This window comes from Chenopodium album, chromosome 13 (genome assembly GCF_948465745.1).
Source record: "Chenopodium album chromosome 13, dcCheAlbu1.1, whole genome shotgun sequence".
Classification (NCBI taxonomy): domain Eukaryota; kingdom Viridiplantae; phylum Streptophyta; class Magnoliopsida; order Caryophyllales; family Amaranthaceae; genus Chenopodium; species Chenopodium album.
In genome coordinates this window covers 592,360-608,388 of record NC_137846.1, presented here as the reverse complement: position 1 = coordinate 608,388, position 16,029 = coordinate 592,360, and the positions used below count along the sequence as shown (strand labels likewise).

The 16,029-nt window shown below is 36.9% G+C and overlaps 3 protein-coding genes across 3 annotated transcripts; 2 read left to right on the top strand and 1 right to left on the bottom strand.

Annotated features, from left to right (window-relative positions):
* Nucleotides 1-818: 818 nt before the first annotated feature.
* LOC145574136 (putative plastid-lipid-associated protein 12, chloroplastic) lies at nucleotides 819-4,750 on the top strand. The gene is made up of 11 exons (XM_081631876.1): nucleotides 819-1,167; nucleotides 1,286-1,339; nucleotides 2,005-2,079; nucleotides 2,526-2,645; nucleotides 2,833-3,024; nucleotides 3,189-3,272; nucleotides 3,377-3,466; nucleotides 3,853-3,906; nucleotides 3,984-4,063; nucleotides 4,245-4,352; nucleotides 4,443-4,750. Exons 1-11 carry the CDS (start codon nucleotides 883-885, stop codon nucleotides 4,510-4,512), a joined length of 1,212 nt encoding a protein of 403 aa, XP_081488002.1. The 5' UTR covers nucleotides 819-882; the 3' UTR covers nucleotides 4,513-4,750.
* A 2,037-nt stretch (nucleotides 4,751-6,787) lies between these two features.
* On the top strand, nucleotides 6,788-8,282 carry LOC145575838 (peroxidase N-like). The gene is made up of 4 exons (XM_081633632.1): nucleotides 6,788-7,024; nucleotides 7,247-7,429; nucleotides 7,559-7,724; nucleotides 7,813-8,282. The coding sequence occupies exons 1-4, from the start codon at nucleotides 6,806-6,808 to the stop codon at nucleotides 8,232-8,234; spliced, it is 990 nt and encodes a 329-aa protein (XP_081489758.1). The 5' UTR covers nucleotides 6,788-6,805; the 3' UTR covers nucleotides 8,235-8,282.
* A 3,920-nt stretch (nucleotides 8,283-12,202) lies between these two features.
* Nucleotides 12,203-15,507, bottom strand: LOC145577031 (protein trichome birefringence-like). The gene is made up of 6 exons (XM_081634723.1): nucleotides 14,972-15,507; nucleotides 14,503-14,695; nucleotides 14,196-14,389; nucleotides 13,948-14,106; nucleotides 13,196-13,562; nucleotides 12,203-12,420 (listed from the first exon to the last, which is right to left on the bottom strand). The coding sequence occupies exons 1-5, from the start codon at nucleotides 15,505-15,507 to the stop codon at nucleotides 13,229-13,231; spliced, it is 1,416 nt and encodes a 471-aa protein (XP_081490849.1). The 3' UTR covers nucleotides 12,203-12,420; nucleotides 13,196-13,228.
* Nucleotides 15,508-16,029: the final 522 nt, after the last annotated feature.

Here is a 16,029-nt window from a genome sequence, read left to right as displayed (position 1 = left end):
CAATCTTGAGATGGTTACTCTTTCAAATGAGCTCAGCTCCAGAAATCAGGTTATGGTTTTTGATATTAAGTTTGCAATTGCTGAGATAAAAGTGGGTAACACGAAGATTTTCTTGTTCAGTTATTGTGGACTTACAGCATGGATGCTTAATGTTAAGTTTCTATTGTGCAACAAAAAATGCCTGGCAAGGGAGCTGGGCTCTATGGCCTCTATTGCAGAGCAGTTTGTCCTCTGCTACACCGTGGGATCAGCACTTGCAAGTATAGTCGATTAGTAGTCACTCAACTCATGTGTAACGAGTTGATCAGGTCATTGTATATTTGTTATTCTTATTCATCTGTAATAAACGATATCATAATACCATTTCTGTGTATACGAGCTTATCTAAGGATTAAATCTGTCAATCTTGGTTTACACATTGATCTTACTAGCCCATTCAACACATTGGGCCGCCATCTACACAGTTTTTCTCGACTTTACCACCATTTTATGCTCATTAATTTTTCGGGTTATGCCAACCAATTTTATTTTTTATACCGAGTATTTCAAATACGGAGTATGATAATTTATGATTTTGACTTTCCATTTGAGTCCATTTAACTTTTTATAGTCTACAATTGCGTGTGAACTATTAATATCTCCAATTTGTGATTACGGGAAGAGACCATTAGAAGTTTAGAACTATAGTCTATAAGTAATTAAATATTCCAAAATACGAGTAGGATAAGTGTGTGCTGACATGTCTGACTCATGACAAGCCACCTGGCAAGAATAAAACAATCTTCCACCATCTTCATTTCCCTCCACAAAACAACGGAAAAAACAACCAACCAACCTCACTCGGTGAGTCAGTTTGAAGATTCTCTCTCCACTGTTACAACAATGGCGACTACAGAAATCGCAGCTCTAGGGTTAGGGTTTCGATTAACCCAATTTCCACCATTTTCTTCTTCCTCATCAAATCGAAACCCTAACAATGCAATCGCTTTCAATTCCATTCGTAAAACCCCCAATTTTCGCATTTATTCATCATCATCATCATCTCTTACAAATGAAACTGAAGAACAAGGGCTTTTTAGTAATTTCACCCGGGATGAGATTAGGCTTGTTGATGCTCTTATTGGCATCCAAGGACGAGGTCGCGCTGCTTCTCCTCAACAGCTCAAAGTATTATCTCTCTCTTTTTTTTTTCTTTTTTTTTTTCTAATAAAATTAATTATTTGAAATGTTCTTATAGTACTACGTAATTAATTGTGTTTAATCTCTAGTTATTGTGATTATTCAGGAAGTGGAACGAGCGGTTCAAGTTCTGGAAGATGTTAAAGGTGTTCCTGATCCGGTTAGTTATTTGTGTATATCATAATTAACATGTTTGGAGTAATTTAACTAATTTATTAGGTAGCGAATTGTGTTCCCAAACCCGATTTGTGTACCCTACTCGTATTAAGAATTAGGTGACTTTAGAGCTTTTGTGTAACCTTAGTTTTAGGATGCCGCTTTATTCACTTGATTTTTACTTGTCTATTTCGTCTAATATTTTGAACTTAAATGAACTTATCTGACGTATAAGAACTATTTTGGTTGTAGATTAACCCTTATTTATCTTGAAATTAACTTATTTGAACTTATTAGTCTCGAAATAAGTAGAACTTAGGGGAAAAAATCAATGAGTAGTAACATATATGAATATAGGTATTTGAGCTTTGAGTTCCTAGCTAATACTACTTTGAGTTGGATTGGAGTTTGGTCGTGCCTATCAAAAGGTTTGGTGAGATTGCTGGTTGATTTTAGATATTTGTTGAAGAAAATTGGTAGGATTGTAGGTTAGTTTGCAAAATAAGTGATTGTATTCATCATATCTTGTCTTGAAAAGAGCTAGAAGAAGTTGTTTGCTCGATGTTCTTAGATCTTTTCTCTTATGAGAATTGGAGTTTGATCGTGTCCTTTTTAACTCGAGTCATGGCTCCAATGCCTCTGGCTTGATTTATACTTTCGATTTTTCAGACAAGCTCTAGTTTGATAGAAGGTAAGTGGCGATTGATGTTCACTACAAGGCCAGGAACTGCCTCTCCAATTCAGGTCAATAACAATCTTGTGCTCCTTTACATCTATTTATGCTTTGATTGGAATTCTATTACTTTCACTCAAAAGTTTTTGGGTGATGATTGATGTCGAATATTGCTATTGTACCTGAGTAGATTTTGTGCATTCCATCGTAATGAGTCAGAATATAAACCTCACGCTTTCCTAAATAGTATGGAGTAACTTTGTATCCTCAGTTTTTCTTAACATGTTAAAGGTAGAAGGTGATGTTTCCTTTGATAAATGGATAGTTAAGTAAATGGTGCAAAGTTTTTTCCTTGACATGTGGATAAATATCTTATCTTTTGTTCAGTCTATTTTTTTTGGTTGGCCAGAGATTATCGATCCTTAATTTCACCCAGATCTCTACTGGTGCCATTTGATAATTTTCCTCCTATAAGCTTTTCTACTTATCCAAATTTGATTGTGTATTTCCATGACAGAGAACATTTGTAGGAGTTGATTTCTTCAGTGTATTCCAAGAGGTATATCTACGAACAAATGATCCACGAGTGTCAAATATTGTGAAATTTTCTGATGCTGTTGGCGAGCTAAAAGTAGAGGTAAGTTATGCCCATTTCCAGCACGAACTGCTTAGGTAGTTTTGTAGTTCCTATAATAAGGCACTCAGAATAAACTAGCTTTCAAAATTGTTGTATAGCTTTTTTCCAGGTTCATCAGTTCAATCACAATCCCTCTCCCTTTCCATTAATTACTGAATCAATACATGATTATTTCCTCGTTCTACAGGCTGTGGCATCTGTCAGGGATGGAAAACGAATTCTTTTCCAGTTTGACAGGGCAGCCTTTTCTTTGAAATTCCTACCATTTAAGGTACCTTATCCAGTTCCATTCAGACTTCTGGGAGATGAAGCAAAGGGTTGGCTGGATACGACATATTTGTCAGATTCTGGAAACTTACGTATTTCAAGGGGGAATAAGGTATGTAGCTTTAGCATGCATACTCTGTACAAAAAAAAATTTATGGTTGTAAGGCATATACTTGTATATATTTATCTAATATCATAGTAGTGACATTTATAGTTATTACATGCTTAACATTGAAAAATGAACCTAAGGACCTCTATCACTGTTCTGTAGTGCAGGGCACCACTTTTGTGCTCCAGAAGGAAACTGAACCTAGGCAAGAGTTGCTTTCTGCGATTTCTACTGGAATTGGAGTGACAGAGGTAAGTTTTCTGTGACGTTTTTAAGAGAGAAGGTGTGAATAATAAATATTACTTTATTTGTTTTTCATGTTTGTATCCATTACGTTTGCTTGCAAATGTTGCAGGCAATTGATAAGCTAATTTCCACAGCTCAAGGTAAGGATGGTGAACCTCAGCTTCTTGAGGGGGAATGGAAGATGATATGGAGCTCTCAGGTATGATACATGTCAGAATCTCCTGTATTTATTTTATTTTATTATTATTATTTTTTTTTTATCACTCATATGTCCATAATATGCATAAAATATCGCATATTTTGCTTGCTGGTCACCATTATTCATGAAGGCCAGAAGAATTCAACCTTGCAATGATGGAGATGAATTAACTTAGTTTAGTGTGATGAAGTTATGTGGTTCATTTGTGAATGATGGTTATTCTATTCTTGAAAGACTAATATTTTTCTCTTCCCTAATCATAACACTCCACATGAGAAATCTGAATTTACATTTATATTCTTCTATTGAAGTTAAAACTTATGGGATTAAGGCTCTGATTGATTAATTGATTGATATTGAAGTTAAACTTTTCTTTTCTGGGGCAGGTGGAGACAGACAGCTGGTTGGAGAATGCAGCTAACGGTCTCATGGGTTCACAGGTAAATTTGCAGCAAGTAGTGGTATATCTATACTTTGAAGTAGAATAATTCTGACATTCATTTTTTCCTATTTTCAGATAATCAAGAAAGATGGACAAATGAAGTTTTTGGTTGACATAGTACTTGGCTTCAGATTCTCCATGACTGGCACATTTCAGTATGTCTTGTTATCTGTGTAGAGTAACTTGCAATTAAATTTAAGCAAAGGAAAGATGCAAACGTTTTTTATGGACTTTGTAACATAAATCTCCACACAACATAATGCTTTCATGCTACTGTAATCTTGTGTACATTTCTCCAGACCTGTGATTCTAACACACTTTTGGTGTTACTTACAGGAAAACTGAGAGTAAAATATATGATGTCAAAATGGATGATCCAGCGATCATATTTGGTTCATTTGGACTTCCGGTTAATATGGAAACCAGATTCAACCTGGAGCTTCTGTGAGATATCTATCAACTGTTTTTTCAATTTGCTGATGATCTCCAAACACATTTTTGTAACAGATTTTTCCTCCTAATAAAATTTAACAGGTATGCAGATGAGAGGATCAGAATCACGCGAGGATACAATAAGATTATGTTTGTTCACGTTCGTCTGTAGGCGTGTCACAGGTTCTAATAAGCCACAATTTTTAGATATGCTCTAATTGTAAATTCACTAGACTTCCTTCTTGTCTATAATCCTTAAGAACAGTGAATAAAATTCATGTTCATTTATTGGCCATGTGGTCATAAGTAGCTGTTTTGACAATATACAACTCACTCTGGTTGGAAATTGTTGTCTCTGTATCATTAAAAATATGACATAATTTTATAAATGGACATACTATAACTGTCAACTCCGTATACTTTTATAAAAGAACAATCTATAACAGTCGTCCAATGCATGCATTTCTTGTTGATCGTGAAATGTTTTGTTACTCGAACTAGGGTACTCATGTCAGACACGGGTACATGTCCAAGTTTCCGATTCAGTATTTTTGTGAAAAAAAATCTACAATTTTGAATTAAAATGAAGTGACCAAGTGTTATATCTGTATTCGAGTATCGAGGATCCAACACGGGTACTTGAGGTAAATGAAGAGTCCAAGTAACATAGGTGCGATGTTACATGAACATTGTCTGTAACAACTTGAACCCTTTAATTGGCTTGCCAAATTAGACTTTTTCAAAAACCAAAAGTGCTTCTTTGAGGGTCTTAACAGTGCTTATCTCTTTGATTGCCACTGAAATATATAATTCATGAGAAAAGCTAGAACATGCAATATGACAGAACAAACAAAAAAATTTGTAGGCAAGAAAGCACTTAACCAAGATTCAATCTAAAAAATAGGACAAATTTGAATCGAATAATTTAGAGTATATATGCACAAGTTGACCTTAATCCTGAATTATAATGCTTGCTTACAACTTAAAAGTATTTTAGCTTTTTGCGAAACTAATATAATCTTAATTAGCAACTTAGAGTTTGGTCTCTGTGATTGTGTATCAACTTTGAATTGAATGACATTGACATTGGACAAAGAAATGGTACGTGTATCATCACTTCAATCATACATGTAGGGAGTATTGTAGCAAAACCAAGTTTCAAAATCAATTAGCTTCTATTGGAATAATTTTCGACCCTTTATCCTTTTAAAACCTAACAAAAGAAAGGTTAATTGTACAGAGTATGAAAGTATTTAGAAGGATTGAAGGTGTAAAGTAAATTTATTGCGGTGTTTAAGTGTTTAACTATTCACTTAGCTTAATAATTATAGTGGAAATAGACATTGCTTATGTTAAATCCTAGTTTCGGATATCCTCATCTTGTATGGTTGTAAAGTATAATAATCTAGCTCCTCAAAATGTTACAATTACTCTAACTTTGTCAATTAAGCTTGTGAAATACATATGCTTATTCAAAATAAAGTATTACAAACTATTAAAATTGTCGATTAAGCTTGTGGAAGATAAAACAATTATACACCAAAAGAAATATTTCCGCCCATAAGTGGTTTTGAGCTAACTATTAAAAAGGTACTTTTTTGTTAATATATAGTTTTGCATTTATTATACAATCGAAGTTCAAATATGGTGCCCTATTGTTCTCATCCACAAGGCAAAATGTGGTTGCTTAAGGCAAATGTGGTAGACCAACCTATAAGATGATGACATGGTGACCTTAAAATCATTTTAAACTCATTTTCAATACAAGTAATTAATAAATATACAAGATGCATTTAAATGAAATTAGTACACTACCAGTAAAATGCGATGAGTTTGATCCCACTACTTAATTTCTCTACTTACTCTGCCCAGAGAAACTGATATGAACTTCTGCATGAAGAGGGGTATTAGTTAATTGATTATGTTATAAGTGTTTTAGTGCAAGATTATAACAATTGAATGTGCTACAGCCGCCATACGTCAAAGCACCATACATACTATAAAGCATTTTACATTTCTACGCAACTTTCTCTGTTCAGAATTAAGTGTCACATTGCCTTAAGTTTCAATTGTTGATGTGTCAAAACTCTACTTGGAGACTCTTACTATTATCAAGTTTATGCATGTTAATCATCATATACATATCCTTGTCACTTAATTCAAGTAGTGACATTGAGAATTTTGATAATAAACTAGGACTGTATCATAAAGGCAACAACTTTTTCTGATCATCCTAAAATAATGTTACGTACGTATAAATTCAACCTTTAATTTAAGTTAAGTGGATATAGTTTAATAACATTAATTACCCGTTACCCGGAATCCCATTAGTTATAAATAGAGCTCCAAACATGATTAAGTTATGCAACTTAGAGTTCATTATCTTCACTATAATCATCTCTCATTACAAACTAGAACCCTTGGCTTAGTTATTATTTGAGCTTGTTAATATACTACCACTAAGTATGAAGAGTTCAAAAGGCATAAAAAGTGTCATTTTGCTACTAACTTTGTTGGTGTTCAACATTGTGGATGTGAAATGCCAGCTAACAGCTAATTTTTATGAAAAAACATGCCCTAATCTCTTTCAGATTGTAAGAAAACAGGTTCAAATTGCTATTATGAATGAAATGAGGATGGGAGCTTCTTTGCTTCGACTTCACTTCCATGACTGCTTTGTCAATGTAAGTTTTCCTCTCAAACAGCTTTAATCTCTTCCAATGCATGCATGAAATACTTATACTGCAGGAGTTCTAGTTGTACATATTATTGAGATTGAGCTGATCATGAGCCAAACCGGACTGTGCAGGCCAGAAAAGTTTTAGTTGTACGTATAGAATAATCATATACGTACTTGTATACAGATTTTCTTCTCTAACAACAATACCTTATGGTTTTGTGAATAGGGTTGTGATGGGTCTGTTCTTTTGGATGGAAGCGACAGTGAAAAGCTCGCTCTTCCTAACCAGAATTCTCTAAGAGGGTTTGACGTTGTGGACAAGATCAAAAGTGCAGTGGAGAGTTCATGCAGTGGAGTTGTGTCCTGTGCTGATATACTAGCAATAGCTGCCCGCGATTCAATAGTATTGGTATGTCATATTGTCGTGCATCTAGAAAAATCACAGATGAAAATGAACAAAATAGCAGTAGGTGACTAGGCGCCCGCAATTCATTAGTCTTGGTTACGTATGTACTTGACTAATAATTTAATGTTGCAGAGTGGACTGCATTCATATAAAGTATTGCTAGGAAGGAGAGATGGAATGGTGGCCAACCAGACCGGAGCAAACTCAAACCTTCCATCTCCGTTTGATCCCCTAGACAACGTCATTTCTAAGTTTGGTGATCAAGGCCTTAACTTAACTGACGTTGTGGCCTTACAAGGTATACATATTATCATACTTACAAGAGTTCTGACAAGATTACCTTTTGAATCTCCTAAATACTAATGGTACTGACGGTTTTACTGCAGGTGCTCATACAATAGGATTGGCAAGATGTGCTACTTTCAGTTCAAGGTTGTTCAATTTTTCTAATACCGGAGCTCCAGACAGCACCATGGACGCTAGCCTAGTATCACAGCTGCAGAGTTTGTGCCCAGTCAATGGTGATGGGAACAAGACAACTGCTCTCGACCAGAACTCAACAGACTTATTTGACAACCATTACTTCAAAAATTTGCTAAACAATAAGGGCATTCTCCTATCAGACCAAGAGTTGTATTCCAGCAATCTGGCTAATTCAACGACCAAGAGCATCGTCGAGAGCTACAGCAATGATCAGAACCTCTTTTTTAGTGACTTCATCAACTCCATGATTAATATGGGAAACATAAATCCACTAACAGGGTCAAGTGGCCAGATTCGAACCAATTGCAGGGTCATCAACTCATAATTATGCTCAAATGAGTAAAATTTGTGTTATGAACCTGAATTCTAGTTGGCAGCCTAAGATACCGATATCAGATTTAACAATCCTATGGTGTTATAGACTTAATAGTAGTATATGTAGATGAAGTCTGTATTTTGCATAGTGCAGCATTGAAAGTTTGTATTTTAGATGAAGCAATAGCAATAAATAAATGGTTTGATGAACTTGCATAGTTCTTAGAATCTCAGAGATGGCGCTGATCAACAATGGTTAAAAAGATAACATTAACACTAGCATAATTCAATATACTAAATCCCATATAAAGAAGAAATTGCCTTAACAATTGTATTACAAAAACCTTAAAATATAAAGTTGAATTACAGAAACAAACCTACCAAAGATTGCAAGATTTTTTCTGACCATGTACAAGATCATGTTCATTTTGGTACAAGATATAGCACCAAGCCTGGATAAAGGAGGAGGGTTACGGTAGGCCGCTGCCAGTCCCAAGCCTGGATAAAGGAGGAGGGTTACGGTAGGCCAGTGACAGCCAGTATAAAACTTCGTCACATCCAATGACATGAGCCAAACAGATATTTTCGTGGGGGCGTTCCCTACTCAGCGACGCGCTGCACTTCCTAGACCCGGGTGTAGTGATAAGTATGCAAGGGTTGCTAGGTCGTCGCCCAGAAGCGACGCGCCACATTGCCCGAGTGTGGTGTCAAATGAGCAAGGGCGTGCCATTGGGGCGTTCCCTACTGAGCGACGCGCTGCACTTCCCAGACCCGGGTGCAGTGATAAGTATGCAAGGGTTGCTAGGTCGTCGCCCAGAAGCGACGCGCCACATTGCCCGAGTGTGGTGTCAAATGAGCAAGGGCCTGGAGTTGGGACCAGGAGGGAGCGTGGGAGAAAGGAATTTAGTTTGCGGATTGGTTCTTGGAATGTGGGGTCTCTTACGGGAAAATCAGCAGAAGTGGTAGAAGTAATGAAGAGACGACGCGTGAACATCATGTGCCTCCAAGAGACAAGATGGACAGGAGAAGGAGTTCGAGGCTTGGTTTTGGGGTATAAGGTATGGTATGTTGGGCAAGAAACGAGCCACAGGACAAGGAATGGTGGAGCTAGGAACGGAGTTGGTGTGGTTCTCGATGAGAGGTTGGCAAAAGAGGTGATCGAGGTCTATCGGAAGAACGATAGGTTGATAAGGCTGAAGTTGCTATGTGGCAAGGAGATTGTGAATGTTATCAGTGCTTATGCTCCCCAAGTGGGTTTAGATGCGGAAGAGAAACGACAATTTTGGGAGGATCTAGACGAGGTGGTACAGGGTGTCCACCACTCAGAGAAGTTATATATTGGAGGGGATCTAAATGGGCACGTTGGGGCGAGCCGAGATGGCTATGGGAGTGTCCATGGAGGCTTTGGGTATGGGCAGAGGGACGCCGGTGGTGAAGCTATTATGGATTTTGCCCAATCATATGATTTAATTTTGGCTAATACTTGGTTTAAGAAGAGGGATTCACACTTGATAACTTTTCGGAGTGGAGCAAATGCAACTCAAATAGACTTCCTGCTCACAAGGAGCATAGATAGACAAAGTTACCTAAACTGTAAGGTTATCCCAGGGGAAAGTGTGGTCACCCAACACCGGCTATTGGTAATGACTATTCGTCTGAAAGAGAAGGCGAAGAAAAAAGTTAGACAAGAAGAACCGAGGATAAGATGGTGGACCCTAAGGGATGCAAAGGCTAAGGTTTTTACAGAAAAGGTAATTGAAGAAGCGGATTGGGATGGAGAGGTGGATCCGGACATGACTTGGTTACGAATGAAGAACTGTTTCCTAAGAGTGGCCAAAGAGGTTTTAGGGGAAGTAAGGGGAAGAACTTCGATACAGAGAGATACTTCGTGGTGGAATGAAGAGGTGAAAGCAGTAATTAAGCAAAAAAGGGAATGCTATCAAGCCTTAGGAAAATGTAGGAGTGATGAAACCTTTGCAGCGTATAAGGAGGCTAAGAGTAAGGCAAAGGCAGCTGTTCGTCAAGCGAAAGAAAAGGCATATCAGGAGGTTTATGAAAAACTTGATTCCAAGGAGGGAGAAAGGATCATTTATAAGATGGCAAAGAGAAGACAAGAGGCAAGGAAGGATATTGGCATGGTGAAGTGTGTCAAAGATAAGAACCAAATGGTCCTAGTGCAAGAGGAGGACATCAAGGACAGGTGGAAGGGGTACTTCGATGAATTATTTAATGGAAGTAATGGAGTTGTGATAGGAGATACCTCTGTGAGTGATGAAGAAATCAACATGGAGTATGTGCGAAGGATTAGGAGAGTAGAGGTGGAGATTGCACTGAGGAAGTTGAAACCTAAGAAGGCGGTTGGCCCTGATGGGGTACCGATAGAGGTGTGGAGGTGTTTGGGTAAGATTGGTATTGATTGGTTAACAAACCTTTTCAACAAGATATGGACGGCTACAAGGATCCCACAAGATTGGAGGAAGAGCACCTTGGTCCCGGTTTATAAAAACAAAGGAGACGCTCAAGATTGTTCTAACTACCGAGGAATTAAGCTTATGAGCCACACTATGAAGCTGTGGGAAAGGGTGATTGAACAAAGGTTGAGGGCATACACAAGCATTTCAGATAACCAATTTGGTTTTATGTCTGGGAGATCTACTATGGAGGCAATCCATTTGATAAGACAAATGATGGAGTTTTATAGGGTAAAGAAGAAAGATCTTCATATGGTCTGTATTGATTTAGAGAAGGCATATGACAAGGTGCCAAGAGAGATACTTTGGTGGGCAATGTTGAAGAAAGGTATCCCACGAAGGTATGTAGACCTAGTTAAGGATATGTATCGGGATGTGTCAACAAATGTGAGGACATGCGGAGGGTTGACAAAAGATTTCCCTATTACAATCGGATTGCATCAAGGGTCTGCATTAAGCCCTTTTCTTTTTGCAACGGTTCTAGATGAATTAACTAGACCAATTCAAGATGAGGTTCCATGGTGTATGTTGTTCGCGGATGATATCGTTTTGGTGGATGAGACTAAGGATGGGCTTAATGTTAAGTTGGAGCAATGGAGGCAAAGGTTGGAATCTAGAGGGTTTAAGCTAAGTCGGAGTAAGACTGAATATTTGGTATGTCGTTTTGGCACTCAGAGGGGGACAAGCAATGAAGTGGTGAGTTTGGATGGAAAGGATTTGACCATGAGTGAATGTTTTAAGTATCTTGGGTCGATCATCCAGAAGAATGGTGACATTGATCAAGACGTAACCCACAGAATTAAGTCAGGGTGGCTTAAATGGAGAGCGGCCACGGGAGTGTTATGCGACCGCAGCATTCCCCTACAGTTGAAGGGAAAATTCTACAGGACTGCCATAAGACCAGTGTTGCTCTATGGTACAGAATGTTGGGCTTCTAAGAAAGAGCATATTAAAAAGATGGAGGTTACGGAAATGCGCATGTTAAGGTGGATGTGTGGAAACACTTTAAGAGATAGAATCAGAAATGAGGTTATTCGCAAGAAAGTAGGTGTGGCAGACATTGCAGATAAATTAAGGGAAAATCGTCTGCGTTGGTTTGGACATGTAAGACGGAGACCCGTGGGTGCACCGGTGCGAAGAGTGGAAGAGTGGGATCATGGTGGGATTAAACGAGGAAGAGGGAGACCAAAAATGACTTGGTTGGAAGGAGTGAGGAAGGATATGAAGTGCATGGATTTACGTGAGGATGAAGTTTTGGATCGTAAGGGATGGAGGAGAAAAATTTATGTTGATGACTACACGGAATAATCATATTTGGTTCATGTTAGCCGACCCCACTTTTGGGATTAAGGCTTTGATTGATTGATTGATTGATTGATATAGCACCAAAACAATTGTATGGAAAGAGCTATATCTATCAATCCCAAGAAACAATGACTACTAAACAAGGCCAATGAGAGGGCCGAGGAAATGAGGGCTGTTGAAGTTTCTATTTCAGCCTGTACTCTGCTTGTCTATCTTTCATCCTTATATCTTGCTTAAAAATGTACTCTGTACTTTTTTTTTTTTTGGTGAAAAAAATGTACTCTTTACTAATTACTCCATATAATGTAGTAGACAAGGGTGGATAAGACTTACCCACATTGCTGCAGTAATCCAAAATTTCATCATCTTTGGTTGTGTCCTGTGGGCTCCCTTGAGAAGTTCTACATCCATCACTCCGGCCTTCAGATATACATAAATTGGACAGAAATTACAAGGTGCTAGTAGAAAATTCTGACTTAAGAAAGCCAAGTAAAATACTAATCATTTATCCTTAAGATGAAACGGAAGCAAAATGGCTACCAGTTAAGAGAGCTCATCATATTTCTAACTTTTCAGTTTTTACTACATTATCCATGTCAAATGCCAAACTTTTTTTCTGCACAGCCAATATTCTCTCTTTTAAATCTCGAGCATTGTATATCATATAATCATGTATCAACAAAATGATTAAGCATCATGTAGGAATAGTCAGAGAGTAAAATTTCAAAGTCCTCAATTCAAGAGCTTAAGAACTAAATTCAAGTTATAAATTGAAGCCCTTATTAAAAATCATCTGGTACATATAAGTCTATCCCTTCCCATCCCACCCCACCTCCTAATCAAAATAAATAAGGTAATCCCAGCACTAGTAGGCCAGTCAACATCAGCTTAAACTTAACAACTAGTAAAGTAGCCAATGAAGACGATTTCAAACAAAAGCAAGCACAACTAAAAAGCATGCCACATTAATTAAGTTTTGTGCAAGAGGAAGAGAGTTAATAAAACAAGGAGACAGCATGCATTCATCAACCACGAGGAGTTGCAGACATTCAAATATAAACGCTCACTAAACCAACTTCAAAGACATGATAAGAGTAGAACCTAAATTGATCCCGAGCAAAGTAAATTTCATTATACCAGCTACACTATCATGTAGTGACTGAAGCAGTAAACAGAAACCTCATTAATGATTTACCCATGTCTTTTAACGGCACTGCTCTTGTTGCTGTTATCCTTGATGTTGCTTTTGGTAATTTCTTATCAAGATTTGAGAATACACTAGTCCATTCCAAGTATCAGGAACACCAGGAAGGCACCAATGAGCACAGTCTTGATATCTTGGCTGTGAAAGCCTCTCCTCCTGTGTTCTATAAGCTGCAGGGTGGGCATCTTTCCGGTAATCAGTCAGTGTCGTGATGTTAAGATAGAAAACCGGTACTTTCATCCCCTTTATCACATTCTCCACTACTTTGATCATGGGGGGTTGTTCTGGTAGATCTGTTTCGTTCTTGATCGGCTCAATTTCCTTATCACATGTCCCACCAGAATCCCACCTTCCACCTCTGCAAATCATGAAACTTACAGACAATTTAATAGAGAGATTATCAGCAGTGATCAAGAACTAAAAAATTTTGGAGCAAAAGAAACAAAAGTCTTAACAACAAAACTACAAAAGGCATGAAACAGAGTAAAGGAACCAACAACAAGCTTCAGAATGCAGAACTCAAATCTATCCTTTTCATGTCTAAATGATAAACAACCAATATTTGATCAGACACAGCTACTGACTGACAATTTTGAATTTCTCTTTTAAACATCAAAGTTCTCGGCATCTTATGCTTCTTTGTGACAAAATAATAATCAAATCACCAAACAATCTGCTAATTTGAAATTCAGCAATTGTTACATTATGTAGAAAGTATGTTAGACTTCTGCTGTCAAACTTACCCAAAGTGAGAATTTGAATATCCCCTAAAGAAAACTTGTGTTTTCATGGGGTCAACCATAGCCTCCAGCCATCTTCCCCAAGTTGTCAGTGCTCGTCGAAAAGCCTCATTGACCTCTAATTGACTATAGACATGACTACCTTCTTGATAGTAACCCTCCCTGCACAAAATTTTATTTTATCCATCAATTTCTATCCTGGAGTGGAAATTACAATGCATGAAATACGAGTTGAACTAGCAGGATATTACCCCTTTTGAGTTTTCTCATGACTCCACCAATGTCCAGTGTTGAAGATCAGAAATTCTGCATCCTTATATCTGTCAGATTCCCTCTCAACTAAATCAAGCCTCAGTGTATCCTTCTTTGTTCCATTTTTGTCAGGCATTTCCCATTCTCGAACCAAGAATGGGGACCTAAAGAACTCCACAGAACAGTTGTAATCCTAACAATTCACACACAATCATACAACAAATTACAGATGTGTTAAATCCTTACAACATAGCATCTCTCTGAAATGAATGAAAAAACTTTTTAATGAATTATCACTAATCATACATCAAATATGAAGGCATAAGATCCCTCAGTGCGAAACTCTTCTCTTCCAGAGGCTTCAAATACCCTGGTTTTATTCTCCACTGAATTTCTGAGTATACATACAAGTGATTCCCACATATTCCTATTCAATGAATCACCAACATAAACAAGACGCTTCCCTCTCAACAATTCCAACATATGGGTGCCATTTAATCTGCCATAATAACAATACATAAAATCATCTCAAATAAGTCTCACTTAAACAAAATTACACAATTTCATCTGCAAGAAATATAGAGACTATACTCATGGATTCACATACTCAATCGCAATGCAACTGATCGTATCTTTAAGGAACAGAGGGAGTACCGCGTAACATTGTATAAAGATTAAATTTTATATAAGTTCCTAACATCAATAACACATATATGTCCAAATTCATGCCCAACAATATTAAGAAAATAAAACAAAAGTGCAGCATTATTATTACCTAGGAATGTTGCACCCATGAGGCTGCCATCTATACCTCTCATAGGCATTATCAGGCCTACCATTGAGATAACAATTGAAGGGCTCGTCAATATGTGGGCAAGACCCAGGTGAATAAAGTGGGTATGAATCATCTTTAACCCATTTCCCATCAAATAAATCACAATTTAACATTGATTCATACAAGTCATCCCCAATTTTTGGAGGATAATTATATGATGATAATGACACATTATTGACAATATGATTGTTACTATTATTAGTATTAGTATTATTTATTCCTAATACAAAAGAAGAATTTGGAGAAGAATTGGGGAAGAAATGGGTGAAAAAGGAAGAAAAATGAGAGAAGTCTTTGAAATTAGCAATGTATTTCAAAGAAGAAGAAGATGGGTTGTTGAAAAGAATGAAAAAAGTGCAGAAAATGAATGTTAACATAAAAACATAAACACAAAACATGGATTTTCTGGTATCTGAAATTACAGATAAATTTGGTGTCTTTACTGGTAAAAAATTGGGTTTTGATTGATCTGTCATTTGTGATTTTGTTTTGTAATCCATTATCTCTCCAAATTCCCAGAAAAAAAATGGAATAGTTGATGCAGAGTGACGATAAAAAGTGATGATTATCGCCTCTCAATGCATACTAATCATGGAAAGTAATTGATGATGATTGTTGGTTAAGTTTAAAATTGTTGTTGGGATTCTATATTTTCTCCTCTCAAAAAGAATACCTAATACGGCAAATTTCAAAATCTTGTCTCGATTTCGAAAAAGAACAGAAAAATCTATTTTCAAATATCTAAATTAGTACTTTATTCGTTGCACAATTAGATTTATGATAGATGTACCTCACACAAATGTTGCACAATTTATGTAGGAGTAATTTTAATATCATTGATCAATATTTGCCACATTTTTACCACTTATTAATTTATGGTTTGGGACTTAAGGAAAAAAAAAAAAAAAACAAAATAACGCGTGTTTAAAATTAATGTATCTACAAAGTGTATGTATATATATCCACCAAAAATGTGTATATGTATATATAAATAAAAC

Bases quoted from the DNA above. Each gene is read 5' to 3' on its own strand.
- LOC145574136 (XM_081631876.1), top strand. From the start codon at position 883: ATGGCGACTACAGAAATCGCAGCTCTAGGGTTAGGGTTTCGATTAACC. The intron at 4,064-4,244 runs GTATGTCTTGTT...TGTTACTTACAG, and splicing joins TCCATGACTGGCACATTTCA to GAAAACTGAGAGTAAAATAT. The intron at 4,353-4,442 runs GTGAGATATCTA...AAAATTTAACAG, and splicing joins AGATTCAACCTGGAGCTTCT to GTATGCAGATGAGAGGATCA.
- LOC145575838 (XM_081633632.1), top strand. From the start codon at position 6,806: ATGAAGAGTTCAAAAGGCATAAAAAGTGTCATTTTGCTACTAACTTTG. The intron at 7,025-7,246 runs GTAAGTTTTCCT...TTTTGTGAATAG, and splicing joins TCCATGACTGCTTTGTCAAT to GGTTGTGATGGGTCTGTTCT. The intron at 7,725-7,812 runs GTATACATATTA...GTTTTACTGCAG, and splicing joins TGACGTTGTGGCCTTACAAG to GTGCTCATACAATAGGATTG.
- LOC145577031 (XM_081634723.1), bottom strand. From the start codon at position 15,507: ATGACAGATCAATCAAAACCCAATTTTTTACCAGTAAAGACACCAAAT. The intron at 14,696-14,971 runs GTAATAATAATG...TTATTATGGCAG, and splicing joins CATGGGTGCAACATTCCTAG to ATTAAATGGCACCCATATGT. The intron at 14,107-14,195 runs GTAATATCCTGC...AATTTTGTGCAG, and splicing joins CATGAGAAAACTCAAAAGGG to GGAGGGTTACTATCAAGAAG.